At 38.4% G+C, this 16,439-nt stretch overlaps 2 protein-coding genes across 3 annotated transcripts; both read right to left on the bottom strand.

Annotated features, from left to right (window-relative positions):
- Positions 1–19: 19 nt before the first annotated feature.
- Positions 20–8,059, bottom strand: LOC116310507 (gamma-glutamyl hydrolase). The gene is made up of 10 exons (XM_031727324.2): positions 7,893–8,059; positions 6,246–7,813; positions 5,988–6,102; positions 5,568–5,618; positions 5,387–5,471; positions 4,814–4,952; positions 3,482–3,588; positions 3,019–3,112; positions 2,794–2,931; positions 20–516 (listed from the first exon to the last, which is right to left on the bottom strand). The coding sequence occupies exons 2-10, from the start codon at positions 6,361–6,363 to the stop codon at positions 398–400; spliced, it is 966 nt and encodes a 321-aa protein (XP_031583184.2). The 5' UTR covers positions 6,364–7,813; positions 7,893–8,059; the 3' UTR covers positions 20–397.
- Positions 8,060–8,992: 933 nt separating this feature from the next.
- nmrk1 (nicotinamide riboside kinase 1) lies at positions 8,993–16,376 on the bottom strand. 2 transcript variants are annotated; one of them, XM_039620681.1, is made up of 8 exons: positions 16,179–16,376; positions 13,745–13,835; positions 13,616–13,664; positions 10,786–10,954; positions 10,278–10,349; positions 10,045–10,151; positions 9,799–9,882; positions 8,993–9,418 (listed from the first exon to the last, which is right to left on the bottom strand). In XM_039620681.1, exons 2-8 carry the CDS (start codon positions 13,832–13,834, stop codon positions 9,408–9,410), a joined length of 582 nt encoding a protein of 193 aa, XP_039476615.1. In that variant the 5' UTR covers position 13,835; positions 16,179–16,376; the 3' UTR covers positions 8,993–9,407. The 2 variants fall into 2 exon arrangements, with proteins under 2 accessions (XP_039476615.1, XP_031583187.1); XM_031727327.2 differs by having other exon boundaries at positions 16,175–16,375.
- Positions 16,377–16,439: the final 63 nt, after the last annotated feature.

Here is a 16,439-nt window from a genome sequence, read left to right as displayed (position 1 = left end):
AAAAAAAAAAAACCCCACACACATTAAAAATTTGTTTATTAAATGACCAAGTACAAAAGACGTGGACCCAGTTGTCCTAAAATCTATCCAGATGTTCTACTTCAAACACATTCACATTTACAGGGTTGATAGTCTCACTTCACTTTTACAAACGAGCACATTAATGGGAAAAACAACACATTAAAGTAATATAAGTAATAGTTCTGCGTCGGTAATGCCATAATTGCTAGCAAAAATACTTCCTTAGTGAAATACAAACACACTGAATCAGCACAAAGGTTTAAACAACACTTTTGATTATCTGTGATTAAAACCAGCATACTTTGCGAGCGTCCTACAGACACTAGAGCATATAAACGTTTACATGTGCAGAGATCCATTCAGCTGCAAGAGTAGCTCAGAAGAAGTAGATCTGCTCATATGTTGTGATGTTTGCAACATAGACAGGTGAGTAGTTGTAAATCAGTGATGATTCCTCTTCTGCAGGACTGTCAAAGTGATGTAAACTTCTCCTTGCTAAACAAAGCAGAGCAGACATACATGTGGTTAGGTTACGTTAGAATAAAATGGCTTAAACGGCATATATGAACTTTAATGGTAATATTTGTTATTTGCTGGTTCTGGTCTGTTCTGCTCTTATGTGCTTCATGTACGAATCCTGTGTACATTTCAGCTGTTTATCATGGACTGATGGAGTTTTGAACATTTAGTTTTAGATCTACGGTCATGTCAAAATCCCTTGAAAAACTAAGTATACTTTACCCGTTTAATAGCAATTAATCAAACTCACTTGATAAAATAATCGACAGCAAGTAACGATTTTATAGTCCCCTCCTATACAAGCAGAAATTATGACAGTTTGCAAGTCTGGAGCGTTTAGGTGTGTGTCATAGTTTTCCCAGAATAGGACATCCCAGCAAATTCACTTCAAGTGCAATACTCAGAAATTTAAAGAAACAGAACAAACAAGAGCCAAAACAAGACATCTTGGACTCAGGCTTTAGTAACCATGTTAAATGCTACAATTCATGAGAGTATACTGATGGATACAAATATAGCTTGTATCCATCAGTATACTCTCTTGCCAAGACAAAGCAACACTTTTCCTAAAAAGAACACGGCAGCACAGTTTAGGTTTGCAAAGTTGCATCTGAGCAAACTGCAAGATTTCTGGAACAAAGTTCTTTGGAAAGCCAAGACCAAAGTGGAGATGTTTGGGCATTATGCTCAGTGCCATGTTTGGAGAAAACCAAGCAAATGCAAATGAGCACAAACCCCTCACACCAGCTGCCAAGCACAATGGTGGACGGTAATGATTTGTGCTCTTTTTCCAGCCACAGGACCTGCATGCCTTGCAGTCACCGAGTTAACCATGAACTCCAAATACTAGTGATACTCCATCACTGCATCTCACTGGGTGTTAGCTCGCTCTGCGGTAAGTAGTATCACTTCCCGTTCCTGTTACAGTGCACAGTGGGGCCTGTGTAGCCTTTCTACTTAATTTAATCGAAAGCGTCTAAATTCATAGCGTAATCTTCACGTGCTTGATCCAAAATCGTTCGGACAACAATCCCAAACACAGCAGCAAACCTGCAACAGAATGGCTAAAAAAAGAAAAAGTAAAGAATCAAGGTGTTGCAACGGCCCAAATTCCAGACCTCAACCTTAGTAAAATGCTGTCACGGGAACCTAAAGGAGCCCTGCATAAACAATTGCCTCCAATCCTGAATGAACTGAAGCAATGCTGTAAAGAACAGAGGGCCCAAATTCCTCCACAGTTACGTGACAGGTCGATAAAGTCACACAAAAGGATTACTTAAGCTATTACCACTAAAGGTGGTTCTGCAAGGTACTAGTTTACACAGTACTGCATCGAGTCCTGTGAAAAGTTTTTTTTTTTTTTTTTACATGTCTGCAAGTGAAACTGATCAAAACAGGGAGATAAATAGACCCACAGTTCTGAAAGCAGTTCATGAAAAGACAGCACGCTGTTTTATATAAGGTTTGCATCAGTGATGCTGATTAGTTAAGTTGGTTTCACCAGGAAATAGCGGTCACCACAAAGGAAGCAATACAATAAATAAAAATAAAAGATTAAAAAACACATAGGAAACAGACAGCTACTGGCCACATTAGACAGTCTTCATTGTCTTCAGCACTCAGTTTCACTTCACTACAAAGAAGTTTTTTATTATCACTTATTTTTTCCTCTGTGTTTTTGGTTATGCAAGTGAAATTACTATCGCATCCAATAATTTCATAAATGATTATGTATTTTCAGGATTGGGCACAGGGCTCACTAGAGCACGGCAAGCCCTCTTGCTACGGTCAGTTTCTAATTGTTTGGTCAGACAGTCATACTAGTGGCCTGCTGGAAGTGATTTTGTAGGACTCCAGCAGTGCTCATCCTGTTCCTCGTTTCAAAAAGGAGCAGATACCAGCCCTGGTGATGGGTTAGGACCTTCTATAGCTCTGTCCAACTCCTTCTGATCATTGTACACACTGATGTGTCATCCTGGAGGTGTTGGACTACCTGTGCAACCTATGCAGGGTCCATGTATCACCTTATGCTGCTAGTAGTGACATTGACCCTAGCTGAATGCAAAACTAGTGCATCTGTTGTTGATTTCATGTAACACCAATGCAACTGAAAACTAATTAACAACCCCCTCTGCTACTTAATTGACTAGATTAATATCCCAGTTTCATTGGGTTGATACTCTGATTAAAAAGCGTTCCTTTAATTTTGTTGAGCAGTGTATGTTTTTTGATAATGCATGCTTGTCATGTTACCTTCATTGACAAAAAATTCAGCTAGCTCCGACGATAACTGCACGGCGTGACGGGAGTGAGGGAAATTCGCCTTTCTGTACCACTGAAAACGATTCACCTCCGGGTGCCACTGAACTCCATAGAAAGGATATCTTTTACCTGTAATAACAAAACAATATATCTCTTGGTACAGTGCTGTTTCATGGAAATCCTTCAGCTTCCCAAGTAAAAAATAAACCTTGTAACCTTCGAAAGTTGAGACAAAGTGAGCTCCGTTCTTAGCGATGTTTGTTGACAGGATGGTGAAGAAACTCCGTAGCATCTCATTTTCCTGGAAGTCCTGTGAGAACATTTGTCATATTAGCAGTTATCATTTAAGTGTCTCTATTTTTTATTATTTTAACTCTCCTTCTTGTATGCAATACTCAGAACTGTTTGGATTTATTAGAAGAATTCGCTTTTGGGCTTCATTTCTAGTAATGCTTTGTTTAATGTCCACTGAAGGGCCGACAACTCTTTTCATGGCAAACAAATTCATTCTGAATGCAGATTAAAAGACATATCTGTTAAACCCCTGCTGAGTCGAAGGTTCCTAACTGTGATCATTGGCTGGGATTTTATTTCTCCAAACAATAACTATTCAAAACCTAACAGAGGAATTCAAACTTTCTGTTTGGTGACACTGGTCAGAAGAAGGCTTATGCTGTACCTTTACTGTAATTCCATAGTTGTGAAAATTGCCAGTCAGAGGTTCCTGGGCCAAAGCATTGATGAGCTCATCTGGGAAACTATTGAACATCCGGCTGGACTGCGCCTCTGCACGCAACACAAAAGGGTATTTGATTAAGTCCACTTATAAAATTGAACAAAAATCACTCATGCCTTTCTGAATGGATATATCAGTTTAGGATAAGAGAATCTAGGCAATTTAACTGTTCAGAGATCTTCAGAAATCATAGCTGATATATCTAACCTCACTCTGAAGAAAGGCAAAAATAGAGTTTTGGGGGGAAGAAATGTGAATATTTTTTGATGCATCTCAGTTTGATTATTTTATTTGTTCTCTAATTGACAAGGCTTTGGAGAACAATTTAATAATTTAACAATTTAATGCTTCAAGAGATCCACCATCATCCCTGTGCCCAAGAACAACAAGCCCTCATGCCTGAATAACTACCGGCCAGTTGCACTGACTTCGGTGGTTATTAAGGTGTTCGAGAGGCTGTTGAAAAGCATCATCTCCTCCTCCATCCCAAACACCACAGATCCGCTCCAGTTCGCCTACTGACTCAACAGATCCACGGAGGACGCCATCGCCCATGTCCTGCACATCACCCTTAGCCATGTGCACAAGAAACAGGGTAATGTGAGACTGCTGTTTGTTGATTACAGTTCAGCATTTAACACAATAGTGCCCAGCAGACGGTTCACAAAGCTGAGGGATCTAGGACTCAACAGCCGTCTGTGTGCATGGGTGTTGGACTTCCTCACTGGCAGAACTCAGGTGGTGAGGGTGGGTAGGTGCATCTCCGACAGCATCACCATCAACACAGGAGCGCCACAGGGCTGTGTACTCTCGCCACTGCTCTACTCCCTCTATACTTCAGACGCCAACAATAAACTGTTTCAGCTTCTGCAATCAGGCAGAAGGTTCTACACCATTGAGGTAAGAACAGAGAGGCTCAAGAGGAGCTTCTTAGGGTAAGAGTAAAGTTAGGGTCAAAGAATTACAACTGATTATGTTGGAGGCCTTTTTCCCTTATTTATGAAATATATGCAGAAAGAGCATTTAAAGTTGGGGCCAAAAATCCCCCAGATTTGTAACTTGCCTCTACTGACACCAAGTGTTTTGTTCAGGCACTCTTTTGCAAAAAATTTCTAACCACTGAAAAAAAAAAAAGTTCCAATTTTTGTGTAAATATATATATATATATTAAAACACATTCCTCCTGTTAATTCAAAGAGTAAAAAAATAAAAAATAAAAAAAATAAAATAAAAAAATAACACAGATTCACATAAAGACAGCAACCAAGCACGAACCTGTGGTTAAGTTGAGGGGCAATGCTAAGTTCTCAGCTGGGGTTTTTGTCAGGAGATTTTCACCAGCCACCAGCACAGTGAGTAGCTGCATTCCCATGCATGTGCCCCAAATTGGGAAGTAGTCCCCGGCATCATTAGCCTGAAAGTCACAGGAAGTTGGAAATGTAATTTTTCTGCACCAACATTAGGAAACCAAAACGAAAATTTACACTAACGGACAACATTTTGCAATTTTTTTTTGCAAAATCAACAGTAGCCTAAATGTCCAGCAGATGTAGGGCAAGTGTACGTCATATTAACAACAAACTAGTCTGGATCTTAAACAATGTTCTCAGTGCAGAGATTAACTTCAAACTATTAATAATTGATTGAAGTTAATGTTAATTTTGTAGAGCAGAATTTCAAAATGCCAAGTGTAATTGTTCAAATGTTGTTCAATAAGAAGCTCTTATTTTTCTTTGCTATTAAGCATTGGAAACCTTCAGGACAGGTACAAGATCTTTCCCTAAGAGGAGTTCATTTCTGCACAAACGAGCAGAAAACAATAAACAGAGAATGATGTTCTGTACTAACCGCCAGAGCCAGCCTGTAAAAAATCTTCGCCACCCGGGCAAAGTCTGAAGTCTCCAAATCTGCAGCTCCCCCGATGAAAATCAACCTGAACCGACATCACATGGCAAATAAAACTTAGTGTAATCTATTTGGACACAAATTACAGTTACCAACACAATTAAATTAATATACAGTAGCTCACCCGTTTATCTTCCTGAAAATGTTCTCATATTCAGATGTAGTCAGAGTTAATCTGTGCAGGGAAACAAAAAACAATGAGTGTTTTACTATTTTCCTTTGTTCAGAATACACAATGGTGAGCTCACACAGGGGTCAACTTCTTCTTTTCCCACAAAATGTCAGCAACAATAGAAACATTAGGCGAGTTAACATTCACCTAATGTTGAATGCAGATGCAAAATCACCAAGCTCCAATGACTCAAAATAAATCTGCTCAAAGAGGCGCTCTCTCTGTTTTTATTATGCAGATTTACAGAGACTGTTGTTTTGAGTGAGGTTTAATAGGCATAATGATCTCTAAACACACCCAGTTCTTTCCTTCTCATTGGAGCCAACAGAACAGACTTCTTTAAAAGCTCATCTTTACTCTTAAATGACTCACCTTATAGGCATCACTCTGCTGCCCCCAGACTCAATGTATTTCACATAAGAGGAAGGTATGTAAGTCCTCCCAAATGGTTTCATAATTTCATCTGTAACAACCTGAGTTAAAACACCTGTGGAACAAAAATCACAGCAGCTCTGAACAGTCAACAGTGGCTCAGCTACAGAAATGCAGTGATTCGCTCTGTTTTCTAAAGACAAGTATCTCTCTGAGTGAAATACCAAATATAAAGTCCTGACGGTGTATTTTACTCACCTATCACAGATCTGTCATTCACAGCCTCGTTGCTGAGTTTAGTCGGCATAGCTCTGCTGCAGCAGAAGCAGCAGGCAAAAAACAAGCACAGATAGGTCGAAACTCCTGTGTTAAACATGTTTTTGGTCACCAGCTTAGTTCAGCAGAGTAGTCTTTTTTTTTTACAAAGCTGTCAGAGCTGTGGATAATGAAAGCAGCAGACTTATATAAGGCGTGTTAGAACAGGATATAGTCAGTTCAGGGAAGTGAGGAATGCCCAGATTTACATGTGACAACTCCTGTACCGCACATGCCGGTCAAGCAACATGACTGCTGAGGTAAACAAAGATTTTGCTGACAGCGCGGAGTTTTTGGCAAAAATTTTGATCATTGAGTTCTTTGGAAACTACGTAGCCTCATTGGTTTGTGCTGAGGTTTATAGTAGAGGTCATGTGACCACTATAGCAGCCAGCTGCAGGTTCATGTGTGGATAAAAGCTGCTGTCAGACAAGTCTCTGTTCCAAAGTTAAAGCGTGGTTCCTATTTAAAAGGTTTAAAGGTGTTGCAGGCGTATTTTTCCAATAGTGCTGTTTAAATACAAGTTCCTCATAAGTGACCAAAATAACAATCCCCATGCATGACTGTCGCAACTTTTCTAATGCTTTATGTTAAAAGTGGCAAAAGCAACTGATTTTGTAACCGATACAGTTGATTCACAGATTGTGTAACACATGTGTTTTTTTTAACTTCAACCACTGATGAACACACATTCGTACCTTAAATTATGCAGACAGATGGCTTATGGTTTAGGAAGAGGGTAAAAAAGCAATTGGTGCTCCAAGTGTTTCTAATACAGCCCGCCCAAATTCTTGCAGGCATAAGGAAACGCTGACATGAAGGCTGCTTGTGTAAATGGAAAAATTCAACATTCGGTTTGGGCAAACACACGTTATGCAACAATAAGATGTTATTGTAACCACTGAAGCTTAACATGGATTTAAATACCATACATAATGTTTATGTAAAATGTCACTTAATGCTTTACTTTTATATTTTAAATGACTTACCTGAATCAATAGGAAGGATTTGAGTCACCAAAACAACTGTGCACCATTTGAGCAGCCTTTCCACTCATGGAGTTTTGTTTGCATCCAGGGCTTTCTGCCAAATGGGCAAAAGTACAATCCCAACTCCAAAAAAGGCATAGTTTGGTATATACTGGACTCTGTGAGCAGAGTCAAACAGACGTTTGCACGTCTTCATTGGAAAATGAAAAAGCAGGTTCTTGTGAGTGATTAGTTGCTTAACTGAGTGAACAGGCATGCTACTGGGAGCTCTGTCAGACAGGAGAGTGACTATTAGTGGAGTACCAGGTAAGTGGGAATGAGTATTGCTGTATTTGTAATTGATTGTAGCAGTCTAACATAAAAAGATGGCATGGGGGAGCTCAAGAGGAGTACTTGGTCAACAGGAGGCAGGCGGAGACCTGGTAAGTCATTCCACTTGCAGGTAGTAAAGAAGAAAAAGTGCCTGGAAGTGCTCACAGTCCACAGGAGTGTTTGACTTGGAGTTCAAAGGTTTCCTGGCAGCTAGAGGAGGAGCAGAAAATACAGGTTACACAAGGTAAGTGCAGTAAATTACTCAAAACCAAGGAGGCCTGATGGTCACCATGTTGACAAGGACAGTCTGGCATAGAACTGTGGCACCCAACAGCCTAGCTCTTTATTACACCATAGAAAACAGCTGAGGGAACGACAACATGAGCCAGAAGGCTCCACCCAGGGGCGGATCAGAGGGGAGGTGCTGGCCCAGAAATTCCACCTGAGTCTAAGAACAGAGGTTAACAAATAATTAAAAAGAAAAAATAGAAGTAAACCATGAAAAAAAGTCAGGATGCTATAAAATGTAAATAAAAACTGAACCCACCAAAAAAGTAAATTGAACATCAAGACATTTTTTTTCTAAAAAAAAAGCTTGCCAAGTTATCTTACTGTTACTAAAAGTAATAGTAAGGTATATATGTAAGGTAATACTTTCCTCCTCCTGAGAAGTTCTTTTCTAAGGTCATAGAAGATAAAGAAATTGTCAAACATGATATTGTGTTGCCTGGTAGTCATGTCAAGGAGTCACCCCTGAAGGGAGCAAGCTTGTCAGATTTTGCTCTAGTATCTGTTGTCAAATCTGAAGACTCTTCATATCATTCAAAAGGTCTGAAGGGAAGGTATTCCTCAGGTATTCCTCATCAGTGTCATTCCAAATGTCACCATGGACTTTTTTTTTCAAGATTTGTCACACCAATGACAACTCTCTTTAGTGACAATGGCATAACCAGATCAAAACATGTTTTGGTGTCATTTATTCTTGTCACAGCAAACCTTGCAATCCCAGGGGTCATTTTGATGACATTTGCAGCAGTTGCCCTGCCATATAAGCCACAAGGTACTGGACTCCAAGAGATGGTACCGCTTTTGAATTTGTGTGTTACAGCAAGAGCAGCTTCAGTCCCCACGACCGCCTCATAAGACCTCATATCATTGTCCTCTAAAGAAACCGGCTAATCCGTATTTCTGTTTTGTGTCCTCTGCCTTTAGCAGAACAGAATCTAAATTTAAATACAAACTTAAAAGGCCCTGTTATGCATTTAAAACCTAAACACAAGTCGGTGCTGACCCCTACACAAGAGGAAGGTTAATCTGTCTCCGGTATATTCAGTTCAGTCGTCAGATAATAATGAATTGCGATGAATGATACACAGACATCGGATAACATTTAGTGTTTCTGTTAAGTTGCTTTAATGGATGTACACTTAGCAATTTATTTTACAGAGCATATTAGAAAAAAACAAACTTTTCTCACAGGATGCAGAGATCAAGTAAGAAAATGGAGTTAAAACCAAACTTAAGCTTACACATACTGATACAATTATTGGATTAGTAAACTGCAAGTCCTCAAACATCACATTTATATGTCCCAGAGTGTTTGTCTTTTCAAAATACTGTACATTTATGGTAAAGACATTTGCTTCACTCTCCAGGCAGATAACTTCAGATATTATTCCAGGATATTCGCACAGCTTAATTTGGTCCTTTCAGTCACACATTAGTCTAATTGAGAGTGGTCCTAACATCCATGGGAGCAGTGATCTTCATCTTCAAACGGCAAATAAATAATACTCTGGTCATTTCAGTTTTTCTCTGAAAAGAAAATAGACAAAATGGTATATATTTAAACTCAAATAATAAATATTTATTTATTATTCAAATAGTGAATTGGCACTCCTAGGTTCTCGTGTTTTTGCTGGCTTATACAGAAAGCATTTCATACGATTCTTAATCTTAGAAACGATTTAAAACTAAAATTATTTAACTAATTATTTTAAAATTATTTAACTAAAAAAGTCTGGAAAACTTGTTTTTCAGGATCAGGAACAATCATGCATACCTGACACTGATTTTTGTGATCAGATGATTTTCTTACCGTATACAGTATAATCACAAATAAAACATAGTAATTAGTTTTAAAGTAGATAATATATTTCAAACAAAATAGCAAAAGCAATATTAAGCAGACTTACCTCTGAGTCTTTGTATTTCCTGACAAATATCTTTATACACAGCTGCCAGCAGCTCTTCTTTTGGCTTCAAACCATCCAGAAATACTGGGAAAAAAATAAATGTCGCATTAAAAAAACACATCAGTGTCATTTATTTTATAATTCAGTGATAGTGCAGTTTGTTTGTTTTGTTTTGTTTTATAATATTTTGTTCTAATCATCACACATTAATCTCCTCAACATCCTCAACAGCACATGCATTTTTACCAAATTCCGATGTGTCGCTCTCGATCTCTTCTCGGTTTTTCAGGTACATTGGCCACACGTATCCGTCGAAGTAGCCAGGAGGATCAGGAGGTGTGTACACTCTTAAACTGTTGAAGACAGCACAGAAGGTAGACACAGTTACTTTCTTGTTTTGCATTAAGCGATACAACAGAAAAAAAGTGCTCAGATAATGTCAAGAACTTTATATAAATAGTCAATAATCAAATAAATACCTTCGTCTCCTCTTGCAGGCATCATAAGGTATTTCCATGAAATATTTTTTGTCAAACAATTCATCCAGAGGCCTGGAAGGGTAAAACATAATAAACCAGTAGAAATGGTAAATGGCCTGCATTTGTATAGCGCTTTACTTAGTCCCTAAGGACCCCAAAGCGCTTTACACCACACTATCTCCATCAGATAAACACAATTCACAAATTCTTCAGTATAAATTATTATTTCTATTTATATCTTTCAGTTTTTTTTCTAGAAACAATAATACGTTAATGAATGCTGTATCTTTGCCTAACGTTTGACGCAAGGCTCAATAATTGCCCCAAGTGATTTTTAAAAAAATACGATTTCATAAAAACTGACATAAACAGCAAATTCCAGTATTAATAAACAAAGTATTTAGTTACTTTCCAAAATATAAAGTCCTGTAATTCTTAGGATTTAATTTGCTAAAGTTATAACTGAAACACACATGATGTCCTTTTATATAATTTCTTCTTTGTGTACCTGTAGTTGAAAATGAGGAAGCCTTCCACTATGAGCACGAACACCTCCTTATCGACTGATGGTGGTATAAGCTGGCTCTCCAGGCCTTGCTGTCTGAGGAACAACTCGGGATCTCTTCGCCAGGAGTCAACGTCCCTCATCATCATCTGCATGTGCAGAGCCTCGAGGACTTAAATAGACCAGTGAGCATGATTTTCTTTCACATTTAAAATGAAAAAAATTAAATAACCGAATGAATATTACAGTCAGCAAACTATTGTTTGGATCCTTCTCCTTTATTTTCTGCCATCATGGCATTTTTATATCTTTCAGACTGTTGATTGACAAAACTAGTGATTGTTAAGGTGTCACCTTGATTTCTGGAAAACATTTTTACCATTTCATTTTAATTTGATTGCAATGAATGGAAAAAAAAATCAGTACTACCCCACATTACAATACATTACAATACCCTGCATTTCTTTTTAAAAATGCTTAGAAATGTTATTGTAGTCAACCAACCACATTTCTATATTTTATATACATTTTTATGTAATTTTAAAACATGTGAAGGGCTAAAAATGATGTATTAAAGACTTCTTAATGTCCTTACACTATTTTTCCCAGTTATTGACCTTAATAGTGGTGCATATTAACACTTTCAGACTTTTAGCAAACTGGAGAAGTTTTTAATTGGGAACTCGTATAAAAAAAATACCACAGGTCATATTTTCAGATGGACAGATGAACAACATATTCTCTTGTGATCATAAGTCTGGATATCAAAGATGAACGTAGCCCTGAAATGCAGTGTTGGGACTAACGCGTTATTAAGTAACGCGTTACTGTAACTACGTTATTATTGTGGTAACGAGCACGGTAACTAGTTATTATACCAAAACCAGGAACGCGTTACTCGTTACTGGGATTTAGATAGGCTCGTTACTCGTTACTTCGTGTGGTGGATATCGCGGAGCTTCCACAGATTCAATAACATTAGCAAGTGGTGGAGGCCAGCAGGTGGATGAAGGAAAAGGGAGGCAAGAGGAGAGACCCGAAGCAGCCGCCGGTCCGCGTGTCAGGTGAACTGAACTTCAGGTAAGAAGTTATGACCTGCAGTCTATCTGAGTCAGATATAAACCAAGTTTAGGTGGAGTTTATTTTCGGTATGCTGACATTTTCGCGTACTGCGTGCTAGCTAGCATGACGGAGTTTCTATACAGCTGGGTGGGTGCTATGTTACTGATGTTGAACTTTATTTTGTTCATACGGTTAATTATTAGAGTTGCCAACCGTCCTGTAAAAAACAGAATCGTCTGGTATTCAGAGAAAATATTACGCGTTTCGTACTGAGGTGAAAAGGAACACAGTTTGTCCCGGACTTCAGCTACAATGAAACAGACACAAAGCTGAAGCTGCACAGCTGCCTCTTCTTCTCTCATTCTCTCCTCTCCTGTTTCTACTTCAATCACGAAACTGATCAATGATCAGCTGATCGGCTTTTCTCTCTTGTTTATTTATCGCCCACTTTGCGCCAGAAAGAGGAAACCAGCGGATGTCGCGTTAAACAACAGCACCACGTTTAAGCTTGATCAGCTGTTGTTAGAATTTATTTAATATTAATTTCTAGTATCAGCTGATGTTTGTTGGAGCCACAGCTGTAAAGCTGCTGGTCATGATATCGGTTTGGTTATCTGGTGAGAGGGAAACATGCAGATGAAACCAGGAGATGTCCTTACTGAATCATCAGAGCTGAACAGGTGATGTAGAAACAGGTTTACCTTTTAGGTGACATGAATGAGTTGAAGGGAAGTTATGAACTGTTTCTGAGAGACAAATAACACCAGGATCCTTTTCTAAGTAGCTGACAGCTGGTAACTGTGCAGGGGCGGATCTAGCAAAGTGTTGCCAGGGGCCAGGTAGGGCATTAACAGGGAAAGGGGCACAAGGAAATACTTTTCTTTATTATTCTCATTTAAAATGTCTCTTTAAAAAAAAAAAATAATTATCTGAGTCTTACAACAAACAATTGATAGATTGATACATATATACCATCAGAACAGTGTACATCACTGTCACAACAGTGTTTGTTTTCATTCAAAGGCTTTATGATTTTTCCTATAATGGTGGGCGGTCTCTAGTCAAAATGCCCGGGACGATTTTTTGTCCCAGTCCAGCTCTGTATGCAGCTCATCTGCAGTCTGGTGTTACCTACATCTTCCTATTCAGAAGGCAGAATTTCCAAGTTCTGAGTACAATCAAAAGCACCACGACTGCAGTTTTTGTGTTGGATGTAAAAAGCAGGCTAGAATCATGGCGGCGGTCAACGACGGTCCAGGCGTGGGATTTCTCTCGTGGAAATGTGCGCATTATTTTTTCCTTTCTATTGGTAGGTGGCACAGTGCACTTGTGGAAAGTAAGCAAGCTAGAAGACTGGCAATCTTGCTGGGTATCCAGTTACGGAAGCAACACATTAACAAGAGAATTCTGAGTAAAACCAAAGTTACTTTCCCTAGTAACTAGTTACTTTGAAAGTAACGTGTAACTTGAAGTAACTGAGTTACTTTTTTAGAGAAGTAACTAGTAATGTAACTAAGTTACTAATTTAAAGTAACTTACCCAACACTGCTGAAATGTGAAGCTGAAGGACAAATGCCCTAAAACCTGCAACCTTTCTACTGACCAGTAGGGGGCGGTTTTTCTTGCTGCACAAAGAAGTCTAATTGTATAGAGGTCTATGACAAAAAACAACCTATTTCTAGCTCTTATCACCACAGGTGTTCCCAATAATCAGTCCTAGATAATTCTTATCTAATACATTGTAATACAGTGTAAAGCAAATTGTCCTTACTGTCATATTGCTTGAACCCATTGCTGTCCACCGGCACCTCAGAGTCATCCTAAAGAGAGAAGCATATGTGATGCTTGCACCAAGGCTGGAAAATTAGCAGTATGACTTAAACACAGCCTCACAGTCTACCTTAAAATATGAATCCTGTGCAATGATGCAGCTGTTGGGTATTTGCTCTTGCAGACTTGTGGCAAGTGTAGTTTTTCCTCCATTGGTCATCCTAAAGAAAAAAAGAACACACATTAACTAATGAACATTTTAACAGTAAATCTACAAAAATAGCCTTGATATTTTTTAACGTTCGCCTCTTTCATTTAACTAAACTCTCTCACAGTCAATACAGAAATGTTTATCTGTAAAATCTCCTGCTCAGCCAGTGTTTACTTCCATTACTGAAATTACTGCGACTGAAAAAGAGGTTTCTTGCCATCCATATGTTCATGAATAAATAACTGAAAACGTTTTTTAATTATTCTGATGCTCCTTTTTTTTCTCTCCCTCTGTTTTGTCTCTTTATTGTCTTCCACTTTGTTTTATTTGCCTTTCCCATCTCTTATTCCACCTGCACCTTGTCATCACATATGACAGGTTTCCTGCCCTCTTCCTACTTTCACCTTTGTCTAATCAGCCTTTTGTGTATATACACTCACTGGTCACTTTATTAGGTACACCTCCTTAACTGCTTGTTAATATCTAATCGCCCGATCATATGGGAGCAACTCATTGCATTTATGCATGTGGACATGATCAAGCTTCACAGGCTTGCCTCAAAGTTCATTTCAAGATCTGCCCACTCCTTTGGCAGCAGGTTTTTGACCATAGTCATAGTCAAATCATAACAACATAACAACGCCTCAAGTCGATTTATATTGTAAGGTAAAGACTCTACAATAATAAAGAGAAAAACAATCAGACAACGAAGCACATGGAGACAGCGGGAAGGAAAACCTCCCTTTTAACAGGAAGCAACCTCCAGCAGAACCAGGATCAGGAAGGGGCAGCCATGTCCAACTAGCAGTAACTACTATCACTCCTGGTTGTAATATGCACCAATCAATATGTATCATGGTCACAAATATTTAAAAAACAAATTTAACCCCTTAGTGCCTAGTGTACTATATTTCATACATATGTTTTTTGCGAGTTTTTGAGACTTCTACATCAACATCAGTGCAATTTTCCCCCCTCAAAAAACCTAAATAAATGTCATGGTCCTGGGTTAGTTTCTGGTTGTATATTAGTGACTTCTAGTTCTTAGGCCTTTGTTCAACTCCTCGCTCCGTCTCCCATTGTCTGCTTTTGGGCCCACACTCTCTTCACTCTACACTGTCTGCTACAGCAGACCTGAGAAAAATTGCACAATACATTTTTAAATGACATTTTTAATTATCTAGCAATTATTTCACGGTACAGACTTTAAAGGGTTAAGGTATCCTCATTGCAAATGTTACTCATTATTTTTATTAATGTAAAATTAAAAAAGAATAACTGATTATTATGGTGCTATCAGCATCAGTTAGGCTCTAGCTGGCTCTGTTTATTTTTTATCTGGAAGATGTGTTGTCAGATGCAAAATATGAAATGGTTTAAATTCTTTAAGAAACTTTTTTTTTTTTAAAGTTGTTAAAATAGTACCAGTTGACATGTTTTTATAACACTCTCAGCTATTTGTATATCAGCCTAAAATTTGCATGTAGTTAGGGGTACAGCCACTCCAGCAGTTCCCCCATATCAAACTACACCCATCCGCAGTTTTGGGTGTGGTCTGAGGTTTAACTAGAAAACTTTAAAATGCAGATAAGTAAAGAATTCCTGCATGCTGTTGGTAATAAATAGGTAGTGCAAAGTTCAGTGCCCCTTCTTTCATCCTTCCATCAGCCTATGTACCATTTTCAGAGGAAGGGTTATCTTAAAACTGCACCTTCTACTGTGGACGCAGATATTCAAAACATGGTTCGCAAACTTTTTTTTTGAATATTTAAAATAAGCATTTGCAGACAAGGTTTGCATTGATCATCATTAAACACATAACATTAGAGTAATATTAGGAGAATCAATGCAATTATCTGTTGTATTTAGGTTCAATTTAAGTTAAAAAAAAACAAAACAAAAAAAAACCCAGGGAGATTGGGGCTCACATCTCTAAAGAGTAAACAACTCTTATCAGTGTTTCGACTTCACTGCCATATGCAGTGGCTTACTGACACATGTGCCCTCTGCTGCTCTCTGATACATGCATGCTAAACAGCACTGGTGAGTAATTTAACATTTAATAAACTAATATATTTTGTTCCCTTTCTTATCTGCCTGTACTTTCTACTTATATGAGCAATTGCCAAAAAGGATTTCACAATCTGAAATTATCTTGTGTGATAAATTGTCTGAGGCTAGCTTGTGTTTGACTTTATGCCATTTGTTGTATAAAAATTAAATTAATAAAACTCGAGCATGGAAAATGTCCTCCCAGGCTGTGCCCCAAAATGACCCAAAGAGAAGTAGGCTGTAAAATTGGTGTTTTGCAAAAAGTTCAAAATCGTTTTAGTGTGTTTAATCACTTACCCACCAATTCCTACAATTAGTGTCTTCATTCCAGTTGTCTGCGTCTGCTCGCTGCAAAGCTACCGATTTATAGAACTTGTAATACTAACGTAATTAAGGAGTCACGTGCAAATGTATACACTACGCTTGTAGCTAGTCCTGCAACAGTCCTCCCACATGCTATTCTGCCGGTGGACGCTTATGACTTGCCGTTGGAGCCTCTACGTCACTCAAGACCTGCCCATTGAGGAAAAAATGTTTTGTTTTGTTTTTTATTCATGTTGTT

The sequence above is a fragment of the Oreochromis aureus genome, linkage group 12, assembly GCF_013358895.1.
Source record: "Oreochromis aureus strain Israel breed Guangdong linkage group 12, ZZ_aureus, whole genome shotgun sequence".
NCBI lineage: Eukaryota > Metazoa > Chordata > Actinopteri > Cichliformes > Cichlidae > Oreochromis > Oreochromis aureus.
This window is presented reverse-complemented; position numbering and strand designations above follow the sequence as displayed.